Source organism: Micropterus salmoides, unplaced genomic scaffold (genome assembly GCF_014851395.1).
Source record: "Micropterus salmoides isolate LMB-PRFRI ecotype aquatic unplaced genomic scaffold, ASM1485139v1 Ms_hic_scaffold_20, whole genome shotgun sequence".
NCBI classification, from domain to species: Eukaryota; Metazoa; Chordata; class Actinopteri; order Centrarchiformes; family Centrarchidae; genus Micropterus; species Micropterus salmoides.
Genome location: NW_024041151.1, coordinates 25,575,440 through 25,602,399, shown reverse-complemented (window position 1 = coordinate 25,602,399; position 26,960 = coordinate 25,575,440). Strand labels below are relative to the sequence as shown.

The 26,960-nt window shown below is 39.3% G+C and overlaps 2 protein-coding genes across 2 annotated transcripts in view; both read right to left on the bottom strand.

The window, feature by feature from the left end:
- Positions 1-50: 50 nt before the first annotated feature.
- Positions 51-6,889, bottom strand: slc31a2 (solute carrier family 31 member 2). The gene is made up of 4 exons (XM_038733779.1): positions 6,518-6,889; positions 3,292-3,358; positions 2,098-2,335; positions 51-1,536 (listed from the first exon to the last, which is right to left on the bottom strand). The coding sequence occupies exons 1-4, from the start codon at positions 6,524-6,526 to the stop codon at positions 1,371-1,373; spliced, it is 480 nt and encodes a 159-aa protein (XP_038589707.1). The 5' UTR covers positions 6,527-6,889; the 3' UTR covers positions 51-1,370.
- An 874-nt stretch (positions 6,890-7,763) lies between these two features.
- arrdc1b (arrestin domain containing 1b) overlaps positions 7,764-26,960 on the bottom strand; it is a 41,380-nt gene continuing 22,183 nt past the window's right edge. Inside the window, exons 3-8 of the mRNA XM_038733774.1 lie at positions 21,885-21,935; positions 15,277-15,431; positions 14,314-14,496; positions 13,953-14,129; positions 11,867-12,329; positions 7,764-10,947 (exon numbers count right to left, since the gene is read on the bottom strand). Coding sequence (XP_038589702.1) covers positions 10,883-10,947; positions 11,867-12,329; positions 13,953-14,129; positions 14,314-14,496; positions 15,277-15,431; positions 21,885-21,935 — 1,094 coding nt within the window. The 3' untranslated portion in view covers positions 7,764-10,882. The remainder of the gene's footprint in view (positions 10,948-11,866; positions 12,330-13,952; positions 14,130-14,313; positions 14,497-15,276; positions 15,432-21,884; positions 21,936-26,960) is intronic.

The following is a 26,960-nucleotide window of genomic DNA, read 5'->3' as shown; positions in this document are numbered from 1 at the left end:
TTGTGACAGAAAATCCTGATGATTGCAATTCTTCAGTGCGCCACATCAAGTGATCAAAAATATTTGAATGTTTTTATTGGCAGAATCAGTTATAAAATACTCGTTTCAAAAGTGAAGAATAGCATATTTCAAAAAACACATCTGAAATGTCAGTTGCAAGGCACACAGTTCGTGGTTTGTTAGTGCCACAGAACCTCATGATTTCACCATCCCCTTATATACATGTGACAATGACTTTGATCTGTTTGTAAACCAGGATGACACATGAAAAAGTACAAGCTACAATCTTATGATTCAGTTCCTGAATCGGAGTACTGTCTCATGACCTCAGAGTAAATCTCGGCTCCAAGTGCGAGCCTACTTTTAGGTTTCACTCCAAAACACAACGAAAAAGACAGAATCTGTATTCAGAACTTGATGTCTTTTTGGCTCCACTCACAAAATGTTGCTTTTTAAGCCATCAAAAACATACGGATGGGTTTCACTTCAGTTAGTGTAAGTAGTGTATTATTAACACAGTCAGATTTTCTAGAAATCTCACTTTTGACTCATCTGTAGCCATAACACCTTAAATTGTTTAGTAAAATACAGTGAACTGTGTAGTGGCTATAAAAGGTCTGTCAGTGTTGACCAGAAAAACAGGAACATGGGTAATATGCCACGAGCTGTGGAGGACTTCCCTAATCAGTTCTGTTGAACCTCTGCTGTGGCCGATTCAAATACATTTCTCCTCTTTGACTCCATTGATTACTATTTTAAGATAAATGAACAAAAAGGAGAGTTTAAGTAAGCAGCACTACTTCCCCTGGAAAAATCTTTTCCCCCTCCCATGGATTACTCACTTAGATGTTTGCTATCTGAAAAATTAAGCAAGACCATGCAACAAAAACAGAATGGTCATGTCCCTTTAACACAGAAGAACCACCTCATTAATTATGAAATTATAGAGATTGCCTGTATGGTCAAAGACAAATATTATAACTTAGTATGTCCAGCTGAAGTGTTTTCAAGTTAATATTGAGTTCAGAGGCAAGAAACCAGAGACAGAAGACTGAAACTGGTGACAGACAATGAGAATAATTTTGTGCATGAAGATATCAATTTCCACATCCAGATGATTCTTAAGCAACAGTCAGTGTGGTGCAGCTCTTTCTTCAGCCAACACCTAACCCAACCTCTCTCTCTCTCACACACACACACACACACACACACACACACACACACACACAAAATTGCGTAACAATCTTCAAAATCAGCACCTGTGCCCAGAGCAATGGAACAACACGTGGCGGTTTCCCATTAAGTCTCCAGAACATGTGATCCTTTCAAAGCTAAAAAAAAGCTATGCTCTGTCTTAACTGTCCGTACCATCAGATCTGACCCACGAGAGGGAATGAGATGAAATAACCGAGAAGAGAGCCCACAATGACCCCAAGGAAGATCCAGGTGTTGTAGGACATGACGCACAGCATCAGCATGTAGCCCAGAGTCACCTGCAGTATGTGGAGGACTGTCTGGATACCGTGCAGCAACCAGCTGACGAGGGAGGAGAGGAAATACATGAGTTACGCCAGGCACAATACGCCTATATGAGAGGGTCATTACCTCAAATACTTTATTCAGTGTGTGAGTTTAGTCTGTCAACATGTTATAGATTTTCTGAAAGGCTTTGGGTTATATATTGTTTCTGGGTTCAATCATTATGACAGAATAGGTGACAACAGAAAGGGAGGTCTACCTAGTGTGTGAGAAATACTCAGCTCAGTATGAATGGAGGTGCACAGATCTACACAGAGTACAAAGAACACCACACACACTACTACAGAAAGTAGTGAAATGATATGAAGCTCAGAAATCACTTAACGCTACATGTTTGATTTAATATAAAACAAAATGGGGTCAAGAAAACACAGCATAATAAATAATTTCAATATGCCCATGGTAAATCAATATTTTTACCTACTAAGTAAAAAGTCAAAATTTTGATTTACCATAAGCATGTTATTCCTGCCCTGACTAACTTTTCTTGCTCTTCTTTCTGACAACCCTCTGCTATTTTTATTTAAATGATTATAATCTGATTGCAGGGACCCTGACCTGTTTCTGGAGGTGTTTGAAGTAGAAGGGTGTGACTCCATAGGGGTCAGCGAGGATTCAGAGGGACTGCTGTCCAGTACGGAGCTGTTGTCGCTGCGGCAGGACGGCGGGGCTGCATACGGAGACTGGTGCTGAGGCTGGGCCAGCTTCGAGCTCCTCCCCAGCCACACCCTCCACACTTTGAGCAGCTCGTAGAAGACTGTCAGCAGCAAGACCACAACCACTGACAGCACCATCCCTAAAGACACAAGGACGCCACACGCACAAATGAACTCATACAGCTGAACTCAGCGTCACAGTCCTTCACTCATTCCTTGAATACAGTGATGGTGCTTTTGCTTTGACTTTGACTCACTGGTAGCTCACTCGCAAAGGATGCCAGTGTAGTCAGCTTAGATTCATAAGTTACAATGAATGCTACAACGGCAACACACAGTCATGTTTATAAACTAATCATTCATAGGAAATGTTAAAACTATTCCTTATCTGCAAACACACAGCTTCTGGTTGTAACCATAAGACAATTTCTTATATAATACATATAACATTATATAATACATACATACTTTGCCCATTTAAACTGATTTATTGAGGCAAAGTTCTAGTACAGTTAATTCTGTCAAGACAACAATACATACTAAGGCATAAGGAAGTTGCAAAAAAAGAAAAAAAAAAGAAAACCTGCTCATGTTATCTTTAATAACCAAATGTAAGGGATCTGTATAAAAACACATTCATTATTTTGTGCATGCTAAAGATGGACGGGTTTATTTAGTCTCTGAAATATTGATATCTGCTTCAAACTCCCCGTATTGGTCAGGCTCTAATAGTGAACACACTGACAGTGAAAAAGATGAGTGAGCGAGCTGCAAGAGAGGTTCAAGAACTTCCTATGGATGTTCTGATATGTATTTTTACTATGAAACCAGGCCAGCGATTGAATCCACTGTGCCCCTCCACAAAGGAAACCGACTTCTCAGAGCCTCCTTTCAAACCTACAGTCTTGAAATATAGGTTACTGTTCTTTTTCAAAATACACTCATTTAGGTCTGGTGTTACATGGGTGTTTGTTGACATAACACTACATTATGTTTTAACCCGATAAACTGGTTCTAAAAGATCTACTGGGAGAGACCTTCCAGAAGTGAACAACTACACTTAAGTGGAGATGTTTTTTGACAATCTGCAGCTTACCTGCAGGCCCGTGGACATCCCAGAAGTCAAACAGCAGTGTCACGCTGCTCGACACCTCAAACGTCATCTAAAGAAAAAAGTGCACACCATCATAAGCTACCATTCATCGGTTAACTGCTGATCTTAAAGTAGTTTGTTGTAAAACAAAAAAATAAAAAAAAATACCCCGCTCACATTTTGAGAAACATGTGCAATTTAGGTGTTGCAACAATCCTGACATCAGCCTCTTTCCCACCAAGATCAGTCGTGTAAGACCAAGAGCTACTGCACTGCTCTGCGATCCGTCCTCTCCTCTGTCATTTTCTGGCGCAATGGCTCAGAACATCTTTGATTTCAGATCTAAGCTCTTTTTTTGACTCTTACCAGACCCAGACTCTGATAATAAAAAAAAGTACTTCTCAACACAAAGAGTTATGTTTCAGAATAAAAAGCAGCCGTTGTTTAAGAACCGGGAAATATATGTAAGAAAAAAACTAAAAGTTATACACGTCTGTTTTGTGAATTATTTCCTGCCCGAAACAAGCCTGGGAGAAGCTGTGTTCTGCTCCTTCTCTTTCTTCGACTGTCTACTGTACTGTACTATTTGCTTGCTCAGAACCTCTTCTATTCTACATAGGATTTTTGGATTCCTATTTCCTCGTAATTTATGCCGTTCTGAACAAACATCTATTCAGCTGATCGTGCCCCACAATTACAGGATGTATTGTCCAACAAAAGCACACTCTGTTCTGCCCTGCTGCTGTAGATGTGTGACTGACAGAGGAATGTACTGTTTGTGTGTATGTTGTGTGTCTGCTGCCCGGTCCTGGTAGCCCCCCCTGTAAATTCACCACCTGTCCTGGCATGAGTATCTCTCACCAGCTGCACACTGGTGACAGGAAAATTCTAATAACCATAAGCAAAATTAAAATCTTAGGATTTGGACTGTTGGTTGGACATAACAAGATGTCACATTGGGCTCTGAGAACATGTGATGTGCATCCTCTACATTTTATAGACTTTTTTAAGAGATAAGTTTGGGGATTTTGCCTATATTTCAGATAGAGCAGAGAGAGGGGAAATGAGGGAGAGAGAGGGGATGACATGCAGCAAACAGCTTTGGGCTGGACTCAAACCCTGGTCAGCCTTGTACATGGGGCACATGCTCTACCAGGTGTTGCAGTTCTAGTCCATGACATGCCACTATGCATTCAATGTGAACACAAAAAAACCCCCAAATCTTGAAAGGCATCCTTGTTGTTTAGAGGTGTGAAGTGCATATTGTGTTACCATGATATTCTTGAATGGTTTTTTGCATACCACCTCACTTCCAACTTTCCAAATAAAGGCAAAAGCAGTAAAATCCTTAAATAATTATTCTGGTTTATCACATCTTATTTACATCTACCAGTTACAATAACATTGTTTGTAAATTATGTGGAGGTAAAACCAAAAGTGAGTGCACCCGTAATGTTGGTAATAATCCCTCATTGCACCAGAAAGTTGGTCTGTAATGGTTGTTTACAACTATTAGTTTAGGCTCATTTTACCGTTTCACTTCTTTTCTCCTCCGAGTACATGTGGCTGCCATTGTTTTTTTAAAACTCTGATCATCTGACTGCTCATGTTTCTTGCCTGTGTCAGCCGTTTTTGTTATGTCAGCAGTTAACTTTGTGAATACAATGCTATTATTAGAAATGGTGACCAAACCTTCAAAGATAAGAAATGACTGGGTCCGAGTTAGCCATTGAAGAAAAAGAAACAGATGGAAAAAGGAAAAGAGGGAAAACTGCAGAATAGTGTGTTCCACTAAAATCCAGTTACTTTTTGTCTAACTTACTCTCTTACCAAAATAGAGACTCATCGACAACTTCAACAAAGTAAAGGATCAAAGCAACAAGTCTGTAAACAGTGCAAAAGTACATAGAGGACACAAGTATTTAAGGCCACTTGAAAACATTACAGAGAACTTCAATTAAAGGTAACATGAGTCAACAATCCAAATTGAGGCCAGCCAAGGTAATCATTGTGAGCTTATCTTTGAAACTCCTTAAGAAAACTAGATGTATGTTTTCCAGGTGATTGTTGAGGCTGGAAACTGTGACAGCAGTCCTTCAACAAACACTCACAGTACACTTAGAAAAAAAGCCCCTTTTTTTTTTGTTTTTTTTATGCTTTAGCCCATTCTGAGCATTTTCCAAGTGCATACCATAACTTTTCAGATGTTTTCCAAACTGCCAGGCAGCTGCTGGTTGCCATTCATGTCAGTAGTATAATAACTTGCAAAGACTTAGCAGAGTCTTGAAATGTGCCTATGGTATTCAAGTTTAATTGAATTGCCATTTTAAAAAATACAATTATTATCGCTGAAACATTGTTTTTCTTTGATATAGCAGAAAAAATTTAAATGTCAGGTATTTAAATCACAACAAAAAGTTGACTGCATAGTATGAAATGCAGATGAGGCATTACATACTATGCATGCATAGTATGTAATGCAAGCGCATATACTGTAGCTGAGTAATATTATCAACTTTGTTTGTAAACCATCAGCCCCAGATTGTGCCTCTGGTGTTTTATCTGGTGCCTCATATGTTTTTTTTAATCAAAGCGATGTGGCTGTGTGCTAATGCAGTGTCTGCTCACTGACATCTATGGCTGCCTGACAGGGAGGAACAAAAATACATAGTACAATTCTAAATAGCTATGGTTCAATTACCAGGCAATTACTGTAAAGCACCTGCGATTCAAATGGGTTAAATGTAGGGATGCGCAATACGTTAACTGGATATGATCATACGTTGACTTTCTGTGGACTTTATGTACTGTATCGTTATGATATGATCATGCCATGTTATCCTTTTACAAAACGACGTTGTCCAAATGAGTTCAAGCAAACTGTAGCTAAAAAACAAAAACAAACAAACTCGGTTTTCAAGGTTTTTGTTTAACTTAAGTGTGTTGAGTAACGTTACTTTGAATACTTTCAGCCATACTGCCCCTATTTATATGGGCTCTTTAAAATTAGCCTAAAGGTTTCACGGGTCTTTTTAGCTGTTTCAGGTAACTTATCCCTAAACTTACTCTCTAAACTGGGTGCACTGTTGTTGACTGACGTTAACTTATGTTGCAACGACACGCTTTAACCTGCAGAGTAGTAACGTTATTCCAAATGCAACAAGACGTATTCAAGACACATAGGAAGTATATACTTGATACTGTGACTAGCTACAATCACACAACTTACGGGCATCATGGTGAACTTGCTGAGCGTAGGCTAACGCCACAGTTTCAGCGGTGCAGTTCAGCTCAAATCCGAGCCATTCCTTACAAGTACGTCGGTAGTAACCAGTGAGCCAACTGCTCTCAGGCTAGCGTTACCTCGTGACTCCTGAAGAACAGAGGGCTGACGGTTAGTGGAGTTTTTCAGCAACTGAAAACAAAGAGCAACTGCGACAAAATAATCGAAACGGTAATATAGGTCCAATTAAAGTCGTCCGGAAACGCAAATGTTATCGTCGATGTCGAGCATGGTGGGTAAAAGTGACAACAATTTGCACAGTTACAACTAATATTTAGCTAACGTTAGCCGAGAACTCACTAAAGGCCGATGGACAGAGATGTCACGCATGCGCAAGATGAATCCGCAGTTTATTTACGACAAATGTTTGGATCACGTGACGGACGGAGTCAGCCGAAACTATTCGTAGCTTTTCGGCTGCTTCCGCTATAAAAGCCACTGTCAAAGCAAGGCAGGCCAAGGCTTCATCAGCGGAGAAGCGGTGACAAACGGCCTTTCATTGTTGACAGTTGTTACTGGAAGGAAGCTGTTAATAATTGGGAGAGATAACCATAAACACCCTTATTGGGAGGTTACTTTCTTGTTTTTATCACGTTTTTTTCTTAATTAGGGTATTAATTAAGGTAGTCTACAACCATAGCCTACAACGTTACATTTTTTTTTTTAGATTTCATTAGCCTATACAATATTGTTTTACCGTGCACTGTAGGCTATGTATCTATTGCTATGTTTGTCCCTTATTGAAGATGCAAACATCATCATTCTTTAATTGTTGTCTGAACTGTTCTGTCTATTTTATGCAAAATACAATCTCTGCAGTGTCTATCTAAATAGATTTTCTTCTGCAGCTCCAGCAGCCTGCCACCTCAGCCTTAGCAGAAACCTTTATCCCAGCCTTATCCTTTTGATTTTAGTCTCTATTGGAATGGCTTCTCTTGGCTGCCATTTTGTACATGCAGTTTTTAGGACAACTGATAACCATTTTCTTTGAGGGTTCTCATCCATGGGTTGTACTCACATTTTCCAGTAACCATTTACACTTGTCTTATGCACTGTTTTATCTGTGTTCAGTCAGAACATATAGAAATATTTTCTTGTGTGTAATGCACTTTTAATTGCTTTCCTTCTGGTTGAAAGATGCTATAACTCTCGAAAAGAGGGGAAAACATGATCCCATTTTAGAAACACAACATAATAAACAACATGTCATATCATTTTATTGTTATACTGTACAGTACAACTTAGATTCTGCACTGTAAGTTGAAATATTACATTTACTGATTGAGGTGCTACTGTTAGTATCTGCATACGGCACCTGTAAACAGTTTACAAGTAGAAAAATACAAAACCAGACACCACTCATCAATATGTGAGGGGGGAAGAATGAAAAAAAGAACACAGAATAAGTGGGGCTTCATAAAGCTATAGTACCTTTTGGTAGAGAAGAATTTAACAGAATTAGGATCGATAAAGGCAGCGTGAAATGACTTCAGGGAGCTGTTGCAGCACTCTTAGAAATGAGAGGAATTGCACATACTTTTCTAAAACAAGAATAAAAACAAATTCAACAGGTCTAAGGTCCAGTGTCCTCACTGTTTTTAAAAGCTACATTTGTATACATCAAGTGCACTTAGCACAGTCCACAGGAGACAAAGCAGGAAGAGTTGCACCAGCACATCCCGACATCCTTCCTGACAGAGAAGATCACACAAGCTCCTGTAAGGAGTGTCGGGAATCCAGATTGTTTAAGGCATGCATTCACAATAATGTAAAGCCAGAACACCAACATGTTCGGTGACTGGCAGATTTCCAACAGTAACAGAAGTTTGCCTGTGGAGATGTCAGAGCTGGTGTGCCTCAAAAAATGAAATACAAATTCTGGAAAACGTGGTGATCTAGGAACCAACACCAGCAGCGCGATTGTTTTTTTGTTTTTTTTAAATTCACTGAAGAGACTTTAAGATTATACTAAACTGTGGTAAAATAAGACAAACATCAATAATCTCACAAACATTCAGTCCAGCAGTTGTGCTTAAGATTTCAGTTTCCCACACAAAAGTGACATTGACCATGTGCCGTTGTTTTTACAACACAGTAGTGCTGCGTGATATGGGTGAGATCATTATAATTATATAAATAAGGATATTTGGCGTCATCAAGATATGACACAGTTTAACAAATGTATGGAAAATCACATAAAGAAATCAAACTGATGTTCAAAGCAAGGAATTTGAAATTGTAGCATCTGAGTGAAAACAGACCACAGGGTGAACTCTTAAATTAGTCACACACACGCATCTACACGAACAGTAGATGTGCACTCAGAAATGCATGTACTCAAAGTGAAAAAAGTGCTGTATCATCTGAACCGACTGATTTCAGAGGATCCTCATCTCACTAATGTAACACTGAAAGAAAATTAAGGCTACAAAGGGGAGAAAAAAACAACATACAATCTCGTCATTTAAGATTCTCAGTCAACCAGGACGAAGTTATCCAAGGAGTGTTCCAGCTGCACTTCATTTAACCCTCCTTGGATAACATACAATCTCATTCAGACTGCTCATTCATTCACTGCTCACTGTGTATTGTTACTGTTTACTGTGTTTTATATTGCGTGTATCGGGTGAATGGTCTGAGGGCTGTGCTGCTCTGTCTGTTGTAGTATGTCTGAATTTGTTGTTGTCTATTCTGACGTTGTTTATGCACCTTGGTCTGTCCGAAACGACATTTATGCTCATCTGTCTCCTTGTATGCGGAAGAATGACAAAGTAGACTTGACTTGAGACTGAAAAGATGATGAAAAGCACTGGCATCACATCTTAAAACAACAACAACAACGTATTTCAAACCCCAATCTGTCAGTTCTGCTCAACAGTTCTGCTAAACAGCTGCAAGAAAATAAGATGTAAAATGGTACAGCAGACATCAGTTGGTGCATTGCAGAAGCAGGGACTCGGTGAAGTGATTCCGTTTGCATGCCTGATAATGTTAAGCTCCAGGGAGCTTTCTGGACAAGGTAAAGCTTGCACCAACAATGACCACAAGAGGGCAGAGAAAGACTGCGTCAGTGCTGCAAGCTTCCTATCCAGCAGCAGGAAAAACAGCCTAATCTGCAGACAGGCTGTCCTCTGAATACAAAACTGGTGTCAAAGCAAAACCTCTCAGTTATTTGAGCCAACACAGAGTGGAAGTATAGAAATATTAGATCAAGATATTTCCAAATATAAGAGCATGTCAGTGCATAGTATGCTCTTCTATGTGTTGAATTTCAACATAAGTGATCTTGTCTAGAAACTAAATATTTTTAAACATAAAAATGTAAATATTGCAATTGTTTGATTCATGTCGATAAAAACAATGTTTAAAAGTATATCACTTTTGTGTGACTGGATTAGTTTGTATAACAATTTTGAAGCTAATTTTATTTAGCTGCTATCTGTATTTCAGTTTACACAACTGAGCTGTGTTGCTGAGCCACCATGTCTTTAAACTTTAAAGACATACTTTAGACCTTTTTAAAGCCCCTATGTGTAGGATTCAACAAATTGCTGACCAGCAACTTCCAGTGGTATAATAAAAAAAGACACACAGCAATGCGTGCTGCTACTGTACACACAGACTCATGGGACTGTCTAATGTTTCTTCAAACAAAGACTTAAAATAAAAACTTTAAAGAGGTTCTGATCATAGAACAATCCCACACACAGGGGTAGGTGTCACTAGCTTTCCAGACCAACCACAACCTCTGACAATGGGTTCTCTTTCTCAGTTTCCAGCGTGAAGACAGCTCTGCCCCGCTGATGATGAGGACTAGGTTAACTAAGACACAAACAGACAGCAGTGGACCACAATAACAAGAGCACAATTGAAACAAGACTGCAAAAAGGCAGACATTTGATCTCACCAAACATGAGCCTTCAGTAGGCCGAAATCATTTACAAGGCATCACAGATGCAAAAATTCATTGCAAAAAACCAAACTATACAGATTTTACCCTGCCTCATTAAAGGAACATATCCAATCACTGAATATCCTAAATGCTGTACAACACTTCTTTTAGGCACAGTGATGTTCACCCGTTCTGTCTGACACTACCTGGTGGGACTAAGGTGAAATTAAAACTTATAGTCAATATGTGATCCCTTTTTTCACTTATTAGAGGACAAAGAAACAATCTTTGGGATGTTTGGGGGTGGAGTAATGGTCCACCCTCTTGAACCCAGCGTGTCTATTTCCTGATTTGTCGGGAGCCGAGTGCAGACATGTGTGGGTGGCCGTGGCCATGATGCTTCATTATCTGCTTCCTCCCTACTGTCTACTGTTGAAACTGGAGTTGACGCTACTGCAGCTTTCCTCGTAAGTGGGTGGAGGTTCTGTAACACACAAAGGCAAAACAATAGTCAATAACACTATGGATAGTGGAAGTCCCACTTCCTCTCTGAGCCTTTGTACCACTAGTTTCTGTACAGCAATGGATTTTGGTCACATGTATTTTTTTCTTCCATCTGAAATGCTGAAAGATGTTGCTGCGGTTTTCTGTCAATATTGTAAAATAAAAGTGAATATACAACTGTACTGGACAGTGCTTTTTGTCCACTTCATACATTTTCAACCAAGATAACACAAAGAGCATGGGGCTTTTCCACATTTTGACTTGTCATAGAAGAACTAGGTTTAAGTAATAACAATTACGCAGTGGTTGTTATAGAATTATTATAGGATTATTGGGTTTCAACTATAGATACTTCAGCAACCACTTTATTGAACGTTGAAAGTAAAATTTTGCACAGCAAAAATATTTATTCAAGTTCTAGTATAACTCTTTGTTTTAGCAGTCATACATATGGAAGCTCGTGCAGTGTCATGTCATCCATAACTGTTTACAGCATTATAAAATGTTTTTCTCTGTTCCAAGCTTAACATTGCTCCTCAACAGAACTGTAATTTTAGCTGCTGTCCATTGTGGGGACATCAGACAAAAAACAAATGTGGGCTTGTGACAGTTCAAACAACAACCTGATGGTATTTTTTTTGCACACTTTACAAACACATTACAGAATTTTGCTGGATTGTACCCATACAGGTTTTGTCTGTTGTTTGACTTATCTGGTTTTAGAGACTGAACTTAGAAACTGAACTGAAACCACATTACCTGTTTTGACTGTGGTAAAAATCAGTCGATGCTTTGATTATCTTTTTTTCCAGGGATATATCGTATCTTGTGTGTTCCTGTATGCATCTGTGCATTTGTTTGTCTGTGTGTCAGTGTGTAAGATTTTCCGAGGAACTAACCATGCGGGTAGTCCCAGCTGCTGTACTCTGGAGGGAGGATGAGAGAACAGGAAGTGGGGATAGGAGTCACATTTCCTTCGGTGAAGAAAGGTATGGTGGCCCCAGTGGACACACAGAACAGAGGAGCTGATGCGTCGGGCCGTCTGTGGCTGGGAGGAAGGGCAGCACCGGGTGCGTGGCTGAAGGCACTGGGGGACATGGTGACCGACTGACCTGAGGGATCCTGCTGAGAGTGACTCTTGGTAGGAATCTCCTCACTGGCTAAACCCCCTGCACACAGCCCGTCCTCTGGGTCCTCCTCCACCGGCGGGGCGCTTGGTGTCACGCCTGCTGCGCTTGGTGCGATGGTCGCAGCGCACTGGTCTAGACTGGCAGGTATGGACCTCGACGGAGACAAGTTCACAGCGATGTTCCCAATGTAGATGGGCAAGGTGACGACTACTTCTGGAGATTTTAGAGACACCTGTAACACAAGAATGACTTATGAAGGGAGCCTCAAATTAGATTTTACATGTATACGGCAATATAGTTAAGGCTCATTACATTTAGTTTATAGTTTGTAAAATCTGGGCATTTATCAGTGTTTAAAATTCTGATAAAAATAATAATATAGGGAAGAAAATCTGATTTCAAATTAAATTTGAAAACTTAAATTTGGAATGCAACCACTCTGCTGTTTCTTTCTTAGCTTGCTTAAAGAGACAGCTGTGAGAAACTCATCAACTGTAAAGTACTGTGAACAGATACAGGAAACACAACTTCACGCTTCATGAGAACATAAAATGTGGGTAAAAAGTGGTCCAAACAGATCTGTTCCTTTTTGACATTCTATATTTTTCTTATTGTCATTAGATCTAACAAAAATAATTGATTCTACAGTACTAACTAGTATCCAAAACCTGACACATATTACTCCTCTGCACCACAGAACTCCCCTGTGTGAGCCACAGTTTTGCACTGTTGACATGTCCCTTCATTACAACAATGAAAACACACACTGTAGTTTATTATTTCAGTCAATTCTAAATACCCCGTCTTGCAGTTGTAAATACTCATTAGATCACCAAATGTGTACTAATTTGCAGATGAAAATAGTCCCTAGCAATATTTGATTTACTCCTTCTGGAATAACATTTAACAACAACTACAGTGCCCAGCTGTTTTAGGAAATTGTTGTTGTTTAAAAATGGATTTTCGAGTGGTCTTTTATTGTGGTCAGCCTAAGGCACACCTGTGCAATCCCCATGCTGTCTGATCAGCATCTTGATATGTCGCACCTGTAAGGTGGATGGATTATCTCGGGAAAGGAGAAGTGCTCACTAACACAGGTTCTGACAGATTTGTGAACAATATTTGAGAGAAATAGGCCTTTTGTGTACATAGAGAAAGTCTTAGATCTTTGAGTTCAGCTCATGATGAATGGGGGCAAAAACAAAAGTATTGCGTTTATAATTTTGTTCAGTTTATATACTTGTCAGCTGTTTTCAAAGATTTGTGTTCAGCAGGAACCAGTAGGCTTGGGGCTGAGAGCCAAAGACAGGATTTAGTGACACATACAAAATACAGACTCACACCAGCCTTATCCTTTAAATATGCTATAGATGTTAAGGATTAAAACTATACAAAAAGGATTAGATCTATATTTTTAAACGTTAAAAGGCATCAGAAAATGGACTACATTATATTGACACCCTAAAGGAGATTAGTGTGAAAATATAGCACATTTGTCTGTGGCAGTTGTAAATAATAACATTCTTTTTTTGATGACAAAATAGGCTGTTGAACAACGGATCCAAGTAAATAATCAATTTAACATCCCTATAATATTAAGAGGGACAGTGCCAGTGAGTTCATAATGAGTGTCATCAATAATTCACTGGTTTCAATCCAGAGGCATTGAATACAGTAAACAAACATATTATTACATCAGTGTTTGATGTTGTAGTCTGTCAGAAAATAAATATGTATGTATGTATCATTTACAATATTTACAGTAACAAATTTGCTCTACATTTAAATACATTGTGTAGGTTTATGACGGTGCCATCAACCTAGTACAATGTTTAAAACAGACACACGCTCTTACCTGAATGAAATAGTCGATGTCTATGAGGCTGCAGCCGCCCAGCGCTGACTGAGGAAGAGGAGGGACGATGATCTGTTCTCTCCACTCTGCGTGCTTTCCGGCCTTCACTCCGGCTCCCTCCACCTCTGCAATGGTCCGCAGGTCAAACACAGGCCGCTTGGTCTTATAGGTGACTTTCTGGTGGGTGGGTGGGTGGGGGGAATGGACACAGAAATAAAAAGATGTGATAGTGAGTTTAAACTACTTCACCTTTTTTTGTGAGAAAAAAAGAACAAAATCATATTTCCGAATAAGTTAGCCGGTTGAGAGAAAGGTGTATTGGTAAACACATAATTATTACTAATTATATTTAATAATCTACCTGTAAAAGACTGGCTAATACATATCCCGTGTCTTTCCCAGACTTGTTGTGGATCTCGGCAGCTAACTTGATGACCTGACCGGGGATGTAACCCCTCAGGTCACTGTGAGCTTTCAACATCAGGGTTCCCGTCTTCACCAGGAGGTAGCTGAACTTCTTAGTGGTCACAGCAAAACTCGGATCCTGTGGAGGCAGAAGTAACAGGATAAACGTTTGTTTGTGCCTTGCTAGTCATTAAGAAGCCTCGTAAGCTGAAGCTGTGCAGATAATCTATTCCTGCTTAGTGCCAGAGCATCATCAAACTCTGAAAGTCATGACGGGAAGGGTGTGACTCAGAAGTAAGTAATGCAGGGGAGTCAAGAAGAAAATGAATTAGATCCTGCGCTGCCATGAAATCAAATAAGCTTCAACCAAGACAAAGGTTGATACATTAGAGAGAGAGATCCATTACAACATTACATAAGGCTCCTTCTGTCTCTATTAGGGGTGGGGTAAAAAATCGATACAGCGTAGTATCGTGATATTTGCCATGGCAATACTGTATCGATACACTGACGCCAAGTATCGATATTTTAGTATATAAATTGCAGATGGGAGTTTTAACTTTTTGGTACTAGAATAATAAAATCTATTGCTTTTTTAGCCCACTAGAAAACTTAACAGGACCATATAGATGACTGAGAAAATGAACAAAACAAACAGAGTAGTGTATCTTTTTAGATAAACAGATGTTGACAAAGTTTGACTTTAGGGACCTAATTGGAAGTTGGAAAAAGGTAATAAATTGCAATATATCTCAATATATTTAAAATCGCAATAAAATCGAATCGCAACATAAATATCGTTATGATATCGTATTGTGGGGCCTCTGGTGATTCCTACCCCTAGTCTCTATATGAACAACTTTTTTCACTGCTGGATTTACTCATCAAAAGTAGGCAGATGTGTGCACTGAACACTTACTTCAATGTTAGGGACCTCATTGAGGTTGAGCAGGTTGAGTAGGTAGAAGGGCCTCTGGGCTTTGTAGTCCTTAGAGAAGCGGGGGGTGTCAATAACCGCCTTGACACGGTAAACAATCTTCCCAAAGGGTCCCTCAAAAGAAGTCGGGACAGCAACTGAAGAGAGGATTGGGGGAAAATTCCATACAGATATCACTATGAAGACAGTTATTGACTGAATGAAGTGACCGGTGTAAGGACTGCTATAGCCCATACGTTTGAGTTATTAATCAAAATGTAAAAATAGTTACTTTCACATGCAAAACAGGCATTTTACAGCATCAATAACCCATAAAAGTACAAAATGCTGCTGATAATTCAATTGTTAAACATGACCAACATTGACACGTTGTTACAGATTCATTCATGTGCATAAGTATCGTGACAACTATTCTTTCTTTTATTGAGACAAATTATATTACAAAGAAAAGAAATTCAAGTTCAGAAGTACACATCTCTACATATCTAAAAAGAGAGACAAAGAATTATAGAAAGAAAAAGACAAAGAAAGAAACTGTTTGACTGATAACTCATTGAATCTGTTGTGCACCAGAAGCTCAGTGAATTAACACATTCTTTAATAAAAAGGCTATGTTAAATCAGGCTAAAATGCAGTTTTCTTTTATATTGTTACTAGAAGGGGGAAGACAGAGCTGCAAGCCTCTATCAGAGCTGTCACAAGATGTAAGGGCCGTTCAGACTGATTCCAACACAGCTCAGAATGGAAGGACACTGATTGCTTTTGTGACTCAAGGAAAGAGCGGTGGCAAGGAGGAAACAGGGAGGGGAAAGGCTGGAGGGTAGGAAATTTAAGAAGAGTGAGATAAAAATATCTATTTGGGGAGACAGCAGCCAGGCAGACAAAAGGAGAGAGACGCTCAGAGCCAGAGGAAAGGGAAAAACACACCAGATTCAAAATCTCCTCTGATGTTGTCATCTGTACAAACAATCTGCATATAAATTAAAAACAGGATGTACAAAAAGGTGATTAATGTGAAAGCTGAGCCACTTTCTCACCCTCACTGTTTTAATATGTTTCTTTTTCCCATTAATGCTCATTCAGATGTATGAATGTAATGCTGTTAAATGCAAGCAGCAGCTTCAGGGACAAGTCTGCTGCTGCTGTCAATAAGAATTAACCACGAGAGGCTGGTTATTGTTGTTTTGTTGTGGACAGCTTGGTAGCAGAAACAGAGCTGTGGACGGACTGACAGAGGAGAGATTGAAGCACCATGCTGGCTTTCCGTGGAGACACACCAGACTGAGCGGCTCATGGCGGCTCAATCTGTACGACGACTATCTAGCCCGACTTGTTCTTTTACAGACAAAGACCTTCCTCTGCCTCTTTGAGCTGCAGTTGTACTTAGGGTGACCACATGACAAGGGAGTTTGGTATACCTGTCAACCCTCCCGTTTTCTCCGGGCTGCTCCCGTATTTTAGCGTTTTATCCCGCTGTCCTCCTTTTTAAATATTTTCCCGTAAATCTCCCACGCATGCGTCTTACTTTGTGGCTATAACAATGATACCTTTCAGTCCCTGCTGTAGCCAATGCAGAGTGTAACAGTGCCCATCTGTGGGCAACACCAAAAAAATATTTCACAATGATCAGTATTCAATGTTTCATTAGGCTATAACTCAAACAGAACAGGATTTGGGACAACTGCTCATAATTCGGGATGGTCATGAATCATTCGGGACATCTGGTCACCCTGGTTGTACTTCAACTAGCCCCCCTGAACATTTCCTCTTCAGGATGGACTTGTGTATGTAGGAACCTAGTAAGCTCTTGTTTATTTGCACGACAAAAGAGGTCTTGGCACCTACATTAAAACTGGGCTAGTGAATCATGTTTCCTTGACTGTGAATCACGCCACCATGAGGTTCACGTTTGTATTTTTTGCAGTTGCTGGATGGATTGTCATGAAATTATGTACGGACAACCACGATCCCCTCAGGATGAGTAGTAATCTCTTTGGTGATCTCTTGACTTTTTAATTTACGCCATCATCAGGTCCAAATTTCAATTTGCCATAGTAAATATTACCTTCTTAACATTAGCATTTTAGGATTGTCCTTACAAGCATGTTAGTATGCTGACATTAGCATGTAGCTCAAAGATGACATACAACCTCACGGAGTCACTAGCATAGGTTGAAGACTCTCAGTCTAAGTTACATATAAACTTAACTATCAACTACATCTACAATAACTAAATTTCAGTATGTATCAGTCCTTAATTACAAGTTGAAATATAGTCATTGAAATGCTGTATCATTTCCTAACCTAGATGTCTAAAAAATGTTTCAGTCATCATCCAAATTTCGCCCAGTTTAGACCTCGACCTTTGACTTTCAAATCATCAATGCTTACTTGACAACCAAGACTGTCAAAGTAATCTTTTTTCAAATTGTGTTTAAAGCAACATTATGTAGTTATCAAAATATAAGCTTGCAAAGCTGGCCTTCTTGATGTTGGACTAGTCAGTAAAAAATTATTAACTGGCTTGCTGTGTCTTGTGTCTGTTACGTTACTGTAAGTGCTCTTGAGTTGGTTGCTGTTTAGCTTTGTTGGCTAACTTGCAACCCAAGCTACAAGCAACATTAGGCTACGCTGCTACTGGTGGAGAGCAAGCGAGCCGGTGAGCGAGCAACATAACTGGGCTCAGCAGCCTCCATGGACATAACGTTAGCTAATGCCAGAGGCGTAGAGACCGAAGAGGACGTTGACGGAGGAAGTGAGGAAGAGAAAAAGAGAGTCACAAGCAAGAGGCTGTTGGGGAAAGCTTTGTGAAATAAAAGGCTGAAAGACAGACGCCAAGCTGGCATTATTTCTGTTAGAGTAGTAACTAATATTGTCTTGTGTTGTCGCACTTGCTTGATGTTTGGCAGTGTTAGCAAGTTGTCAACTTCCTAGTTTTTGATCATAAGTGTAATGTCAGAAAATCCTTTCCGATATGTGTTTCATCTATTATTCCGACACTTGTATAATAATAATAATAATAATAATAATACATTTTATTTATAGGCACCTTTTTGAACACTCAAGGTCACCTCACAAAACATAATAAAACAGTACAGCAATAAATCGATAAAATGAACAACTATAATTACAGTGCAGAGTTCCAGAAACGGGCAGATCGGCTGAAGGCTCTGAACCCCATGGTGGTCAAACGAGCTGGAGGTACAGTGAGGTGAATAGAAGAAGAAGACCTAAGAGTATGGGTGGGGGTGTTAATATGAAGGACGTTAGTGAGGTACAGAGGAGTGAGGTTGTGAATGGCCTTGAAGGTCAGGAACAGAATCCTGAAATCAATGCGGTATTTAACTGGGAGCCAATGAAGCTGCTGGAGGACAGGAGTAATATGATATATGAATATAATATCCATACACTCGTACATTAGTACTTGTACTAATATAATATTAGCTTTGTTGTCCATTTACTAATGTTTATGCTGTGGTAAATGGAACAGCTTGCTAGGTTTTATTGTGTTCCCTCTGTGCCCTCTCACTCTGTAAATATGTTTAGACTTCATGAAGGCCAAGGAGCCTCTGTTCCCTAAACATACACTGAGCACTGTGACAATGAGCTAAATTGTTATACACTCCTTTGTTCTGGGCCAGATGTTAGGTGGGGAATCCCTGGACCAGCTGTTACTTTCTCCTTTAATACATCCACCAAAAGTAAACGTTTTGTTGTAATTTATTTACTTGTTCAATTCTCCCCAAGGAAATAGATTAATTTCCACAACAATAAGTAATGTAATCATCAGCTGTACAGCTGTCCTTATTTACGACAGCAGTGTAGAATGGGAGCCAGAGTGTTCAGCTATCAAGCTCCTCTGCTGTGGAATCAGGTTCCAGTTTGGTTTCAGGAGGCAGACACCATCTCCACATTTAAGAGTAGGCTTAAGACTTTCCTCTTTATAAAGCTTATAGTTAGGGCTGGCTCAGGTGAGTCCTGAACCATCCCTTAGTTATGCTGCTATAGGCCTAGACTGCAGGGGGACTTCCCATGATGCACTGGGCTGCTCTCTCTTATCTTCTGAATGCAACCGTATCCCATTAATGCACGTTACTAACTCGACTTCTTCCTTCTTCCGTAGTGTTGTGCTTTCTCATCCCTCTCCTTTCTCCTATCGCTTTCTGCAGGTGTTTCTGGCTCTGGAGTCGGACCCTGTGGCTGTGAGTCACCTGCTGCCCTCCTATTCGTGCTCAACATCTGTTGCTACAATTATTACAAGGCCTATTATTATTATTATTATTATTATTATTGTTGTTGTTAATATCACTATAATAATATTCATTTTCTATACTAATGCTACTTTTACAGTTTGTATTGTCTGTGTGGACACTGTGTGCAAAACTGACATAATGTTCCTTAATTTTGATGGACGTGGTTCCACTAGAATTAAATATTGGAATTTAGATCTCAACTTCAGAGCTGTACAGATCGAGTAGAGAAGGTTTTATCTGCTAAACAGGGAAGGAAATTGGTTGTGAAAATAAATCCTGTTGGGAGGCAACACTTTATTTAATGTCTGGCTTGCCAGGAGAAGCAGCACACATTTCACACACTCAGTTTGGCTGACAGTATTCTCCCTGATTTGGGTATAGCATGCAATGAGCTCAGGATTGATGATTTGAAATGTATCACAGTTGGCAGTTTCATTTCAGAAATAAACAATGAGACAGGAGGATATTTGGGGATTTTATCATCTGCTGTGGCATTTGGAAAATTTAGCACTCTATTAAAGTGTATCACTATTCTCATCTCCTCTGTGCTGTTCTCTTCTCTTCCTGAACTATTTCATCTAACCCTATTTATCCCACTTAGTGTCCTTGTACTTGTCCTGAGTTTATCTCAGCCTACGCCTTCCTCTTCTCTTTGAATTTCTTTATTCCCTCAGTGAAAAATGATCAGGCCAGAACAACACCTGATGCCTCGACTGCAGATAACTGGGCTGGGCTTGTCAGAAGAAATTATGTTATGTGCTTTGTTAAAAAATACTGACGTTACAGGCTCCTTCTCATAACTACCCATTGTGAACTTGTGAGACCCATCCTCCCAACTCTACCATGTCCATCGTCATTCAACCAATTTCTACTGATCATCTCCTTTTCTCGACATCCGCTTGTTTTTTGCTTATTTTATAGTTTTTCCATAAATAAACTAATGCAAAGGAATTATTAAAGTTCAGATTTATTGACTTTACTGTAAATAAAAATCAGATGACACTAAATTATACTAGCTTTTAACCTTGAAACTGACACTTTGTTTACAAAGCAAACATGATTAATGAGACACAGCTACCAAACTACATGAATAAATTAATTATATTATATGGCTGTTGAGTGTTTTGGCTTTTTCTTAACTGATGCATTTATAATTTATTTTGACAAATGTACTCTCAGGACCAGTTTATTAGGGAGACAGAGATAAAATAAATATAGTCTAATACTGCAGTCCTGCCATAAATCCTACCATAATCAAGGTTATCATGTTTTAGTTGAACCAATTACTTTAGAGAAGTATTTTTTTCTTAAACATCTTCAGTCCTAATAATATATAGAAAACACTGTAACATGCACATCTCTTCCTTACGTGATCCCCGCTAGCTTGATGTAGCTGCGTACACCAGGCACACAGGATTATTGCCAGTCACAGTGCAAATGGACTGACTGCATTCATAAGTGTTGTGTGTTTTGATGCTGACATGCTTTTGTATCTACAAATAAACATTTCTCACAGACAATAGAAACTTCATTGTCATCACCATTTCTTTAAATCCTGTGTTAAAAGTCGGGTGGCTTTGGTTTGGTTCCACCTAAAGATTTGCTTGATTTGCTGCAAGTCTGTTTTAAAGGTTTACAAGAGCCTATCAGTCAGTGTTAAGTACCAGCAGGGGGCAGTAGGAGACACTTTTTCTCCAATGCGCCACTTATCATTACATGATAGTTAACATGCCCTGTGCTGATGCTCTCAAGTCTGAGGGCCTGAAAGGAGGGGAGGGCGAAGCATGGGGGCATAAAGACCAATTAAACAGTGACTGCAGAACAGGAGAGGGAACTAAAAATAACCCAAACCCCCCTGTGCTTCAGCCCACGCCTGAGAGAATGTAAGATACCAGAGAGACACTGCACTGTGTGTGCCCTCACAGGTGTTCAGTTGATCTTTGCATTACTCGCATGGTCGTGGTGTTTCAAGTTTTTTGTCAGGAAATATCAACTTAGCCGCATTTAGAAGGTGTTTGTGAACAAGTGGCATGCGGAATAAAGATGCACTAACACGCTGAAGTATCACAATTAGCCTGTTCAGCATTTATGTAACGATGAGCAAAGACCTGCGTGTGTCTGCCATATGTCGGAGACAAAGGGCTAAGGGCTGAACACTGAAGTACACATGCTAAAAAAAGTCCACTGTTATCAGAGGTTATCACACCTGCATGCTCCTTTGACTGACGTCATCTGGGCCTCTGATAAGCATAAGAAAACCATTACGGGAACTGAGGGTGCGCCTCTGACATGGAGGAATGAGGTTAAGTGGGTCAACAAGGTTAATCCTACACTCACCTGGAATGAGAAACTGGAAAGGGAAACTGTGTTCGCCTGCCGGCAGAGTTCCTGCAAAAGAGCAAGGTTTATCAGTTACACAGTACACACAGAGTGGAAAGGAAAAAAATTAAAGTGACATTTACAGCTGCACATGTAGTGATAATTCTCAGGGTTTGTGTGTGTATGGTTCTATTTATTTCAACATCACATATCCCTTTGTAAACATTTAATGTCCAGGTGAGGCACCATGCCTGTTGGGCTCACCTACTTTCCCAGTGGGATGGAGATTTGGAGACAAACAGGTTTTTCAAAGATAGTTGTCTTTTCTAGTGAATGAAACTAGCGACTGAAACCAATGGGCCAGTGTCAGAGGAAGTGGCACACAGTTGGTTGGTTGTGACAGCCAACACGTGTAGCTGAGAAAGTTGGAGCATTTCTCAGCACGTTGAATCAATGATTTACAAGCACAGTAAGGCCATCAGTGATCGACCCAAGACTAAGTGCATTCTGCTGCTCTCGAACAACATGTACAGGTCATTGTGCCAAGCCTTCCCTTTAAAATTAAACAAAAGGTCTGGTTTTATTTTAGATTTTTGTTATTGACAACAAATCCAACAACAGACCAAAACCAACAACCCTGGATATCTTTCTAAAGTGCAACAGCATCAGTTTGCAAACATTGTATTTCGGCTGTTATCAGACGACACAAACTGAAACTGCTGTGTTTTTAGAAACATGTGGCCTTCTGAGCATCTCAAAAGGAAGTGCTTTGAAGTGTGAAGAGTGTTTTGTAATAAAACAAACTCCGTTAAGTACAATTTCTAAGAAAATCAGCTGGTTATTACAGTGTCTGCAGCGTTCAGATATGGCACCAGTTGACTAACTGCTTTACAACCGGACTATTATTATTATCAGCGTTTTCTCTGTTTACCAAGAAACAAGATCACTTTTCCACTAGGATTTTTAAACAACAAATTCTGATTTCAGAAAGTTCTCAAATATCTCAAAGTCTCACATATTTTGAGGACATGCATTTCTTGCTTGTGGCTTTAATTTTAGTGTGACACACTAAAATGAATTGAAGGCACCAAAAAGGGCCTTCCCCTCCCTGTCACACTGAGAGCACTTTGAGCCAGTCGGGTTATTAATTCTCTACATAAGCTGAAAGCCCAATTAAATTCTTCCATACAGCAACATGTCTCCTCATTATGGACGGGCACAACTTTTTCCGTTGGTCTCAGTTTCCTGAGGGGAAGTGCTCAGACGGGGTTCATTTGCATCATGTTTACTGCTAGAGGAAGCAGTCACGCTCTGAACCAGTGCTGTGCAGGTGCAACAACCACTTTGTATATTTTTGCAGAGAGCCTAGCTAACACAGGTACAGCCAGAAAACAAAACATGGTGAAAAAAAGAGGGGTAGATTAGATTATATATTATATAGAGCAAGCTGTTAAGAGATTCATAACCTCAGCGTATTAACCCTAAACATATTTGATCAAGCATGGACAATTCAAACCTATTCTTCCTACAGCACTAAGAACTAAAAAGAAGACTATATTATTACACGTACAACACAGACATCAGTAAGCTACAAGCTAACGTCCAAAACAAAACAATCCAAACAAATTAAAACAGAAGTTCAAAATGTAAACTTCCAAATATACTTCCATAATATTTGGTGCAGATGTTCATGGTCACAGGAGAATGACTTGCAATGACTTTGATAATCACCTGACCTTTAATAAAGTGCCATCATCAAAAAAGGTTAACACAGTTAATGATGTTGGGGTCATTAGTATGGCTGTAGAGAGCTTAAGTGAAACCTTAACTTCCACTTTTTGTTCCAGAAGTGAGAATTCCTTGTTAAATATCATACTGACATTTGTAACTGTATCTGAAACAAACTTCCTCAACACTATGTTGTGGGTTTCACTCAATTTTTCTAGACAGGGATGTAACAAAAAGAAATTGTCTTGCTTATTTGACATATCAGTTTTTAGCAGCCTTTAACGAACACCACTTCCCATACCTTCCCAGGTTAAATGTCATCAGCTTGACTTAATTAGGCTAGTTCAGACATGGCTGCAGCAACAGCAAGACAAGGAGGGCCAAACAGTGTAGATTCTTTTTTAAACAGCAAAGACTACAGCTAAAAAGTTTGATACATGAGCATGGGTGGATATCACGGATAAGGAGGAAACCAACATTTAGAACCACTGCTCCATGAGAGCTGTGGTTCTTTATTGGTTTTTAATTTAGCAAAAATTATAAAGGCTTCAAATTCTAAATGTTGTATCCACATATATCTTAAAATATGATTAACAAACTCAGAAATGTTTCACTATTTTAGAAAGACTGATGATAGAAACAAATAAATAATATAGGTTGCACTGAGTAAAAAATACAAGTGGAAAAGCAGCTAACTGTAAAGTATAAAAAAATGTGAAAACACAAGCATTGCTACAGTGAGTCTGTATCAAGCAAGGTTTAAATATAAAGCTGTCAGTTTCAAAAGCGTGCCGACAGTGTAACCACAATCAAACTGCAGCAGTGGGAGGGAGATCCTGACTTCTTGAAGGTCATTAACTGAGAACAGTGACAGTACGAAGAGCAGACGCCGATATCACTGCTTTTCACTCTTCTAACCGTCGAGCATCTGTGGCATACCACATTATCAGTCAGCCAAAGTGAGCGTCCCCCTCCTTTGTGTAAGAGTGCGTGTGTGTGGTGGTCTTCAGCCACACTTCCTGTCTTGCTCTCCCTGTGTCGCTCTGCCCTCCGGGGCAAAGCAGCCCATTTTCGGAAGAGAATGGGATATGGAAAAATAGCAGAGATTAAGGAGAGCACAGAAGGAGGGTGTGTAATGAATTATTTATGTCCTCCGTTTAGAATGTGATGTGCCTGGTGTTTTACAGAATCCTCAGCGTGAGCATGTGTGCACAGAGTTACTCTTGCTTTAAAGATTCTCCCGTCTATATTTTTTAGCAAATGTGTAATATACAGTGGAAATTATTTTATTTCATTATTTTGTATTTCTCAAATGTATTACTTGTTTTTGCATACCAGAAAGACAAGCCTGAGTGCAAGTGTGGGTGATGTTTTATTTTCACAGTTTTGTTCACTGCACTTGAGACTAGCAACAGCAAACAGTACCTGAGTTTCGTTGCTAATACCAAAATGATACTTTTTTGATACTTTACATTGAGGAACATAAGTAAATAAAAGTTCTTTTCATACAAAAGAGCCCAAACATCTCATGTAAAATGTTGTCATGCAGCTCTACAAGAACTGTTCTTTCAGAATATTACTCATAATTCGTTAAAAGTGAAATATGAATTTTTTTTTACCTTGGTTTGGCTGTATGTTTACTATATTTATACTGAGCAGATGATGTATGTTTTTCTTTTCTAAATAGTTACACTAGACCTGTATCCCCTGTTCAGACCAAAGCTCATACAGTAGAATTCAAACAGGTCTGCATGTCACTCTGTGAGGTGGGTATGTTCATGTATGTGCTTGTTTGTTGGCTCAGTTTGACTGCTCAGTGTCGGTATTGCAGGCAAATTTTCACTTCCCTTTTTGACATTTGATCTCACTAAAGTCCTGAATTCACTCACATCAGTTGGGGCGAAATTCTGTCAAACTACAAAATAACTTCCCTTAAAAAACAATCTTCAAAATTTTTGTTTCAACATGTGCAACACCCACCCCTAGTTTATCTCGAAACAGGGCAGCACAAAACCTCTTTTGAATTCTTCAAGATAACAGCACAATGTTGACAGACCTTCAGACATTCTAAACAAGTTGAATTAACCAATACCACTTTGTTTATTCACTAGTCAAATTTGAGATGAAAGGGTTTCACTTTGAGAGAGTAGTGTCTAGCCATGCAGACAGTTTTGTGTCTATGTACTGAAGTTTGGAAATATCCCCCTGCTGCTCTCCACGTCAGTGCAATAAAATGATAATGGTACTCAAAACATTGAAATATCCAGAAACTATTTCTCTGTTAGTCTACTTCTGGCAGTTTTCATAGGAACTATTTATTTAGCAGCTGAAATTCCCCCGGGAGTTGGTGGACACAGCTGATACACAAAAATATTTGACTTTCATCAGGAAGACAAAAACATGACTCCAAACGAATAATAACGCTGCTCTGTAACTGCTGGATATGTTCATATGCAACTGTTTGCTAACAAGTTTGCTAACAAGTTCCCCATATCAACTTAAAAAGTAAATGATGTGTTTACAACTTGTTGCCCTTGTCCCCAAGTGGCCAAAACAATATTATCAACATATTTTAAGCTGATTAATTAGTAGTATATTTCAGGTTTTTCAGATGGCATACATGTTGTTTTCGTAGAGAAATGAAACAATCTCAGTGAAAATGTGCGCAGTCAATTTGTTGCTTACAGCATTTATTCTGTTTACCACTGCTGGATCTGTGTGAGCTGTATATTAGTAGTATTTTAATGTTGTAGCTGGCCAAGCTAATTTGAACTACTATATTTGCAGTTGGGTACTTTAATCTGTACAGTAATAATGCATCATGTTTTACATGTAAATTTATAATATGTAAGTTAAATGGAAAGTATAGCTGATAAATGGTGTATTTATGTATATATAGTGGAGTAAAAAGTACATGTCCAGCTGAAATGTAATGGAGTAGAAGTATAAAGTAACATGAAATGGAAACAAGTACAAGCACTAAGTCTACTTACATACAATACTTACGTAAATGCACTTTCCAGCAGTTTAGTACTGTATGTAGAATAATAGAGTAGGGTACCATATGTTAAAGAACACAGTGATGAGAGTTAAACATTGAACTTCCCTTTGGTGTTTTAACCATTATGGATTACATGCTCTAATGACTGCCATTAAGGTCCACAGTGCGATTTTCATTTACAACAGATTTCATGCATGCATGGCACATTTCACCTTCTGGCAGTAGCCAGTATCGGCTACGCATACAAAAGAGGGAAGATCCCGCTCATAACAAAAGGTCCTGTAAGCTCTTGTTTCCGCGGGTGAGCAGGGCCTGCAGCAGGGGAGGATGGTACCCAGAGAATGGGGGGGTTAAAACCTATCCTC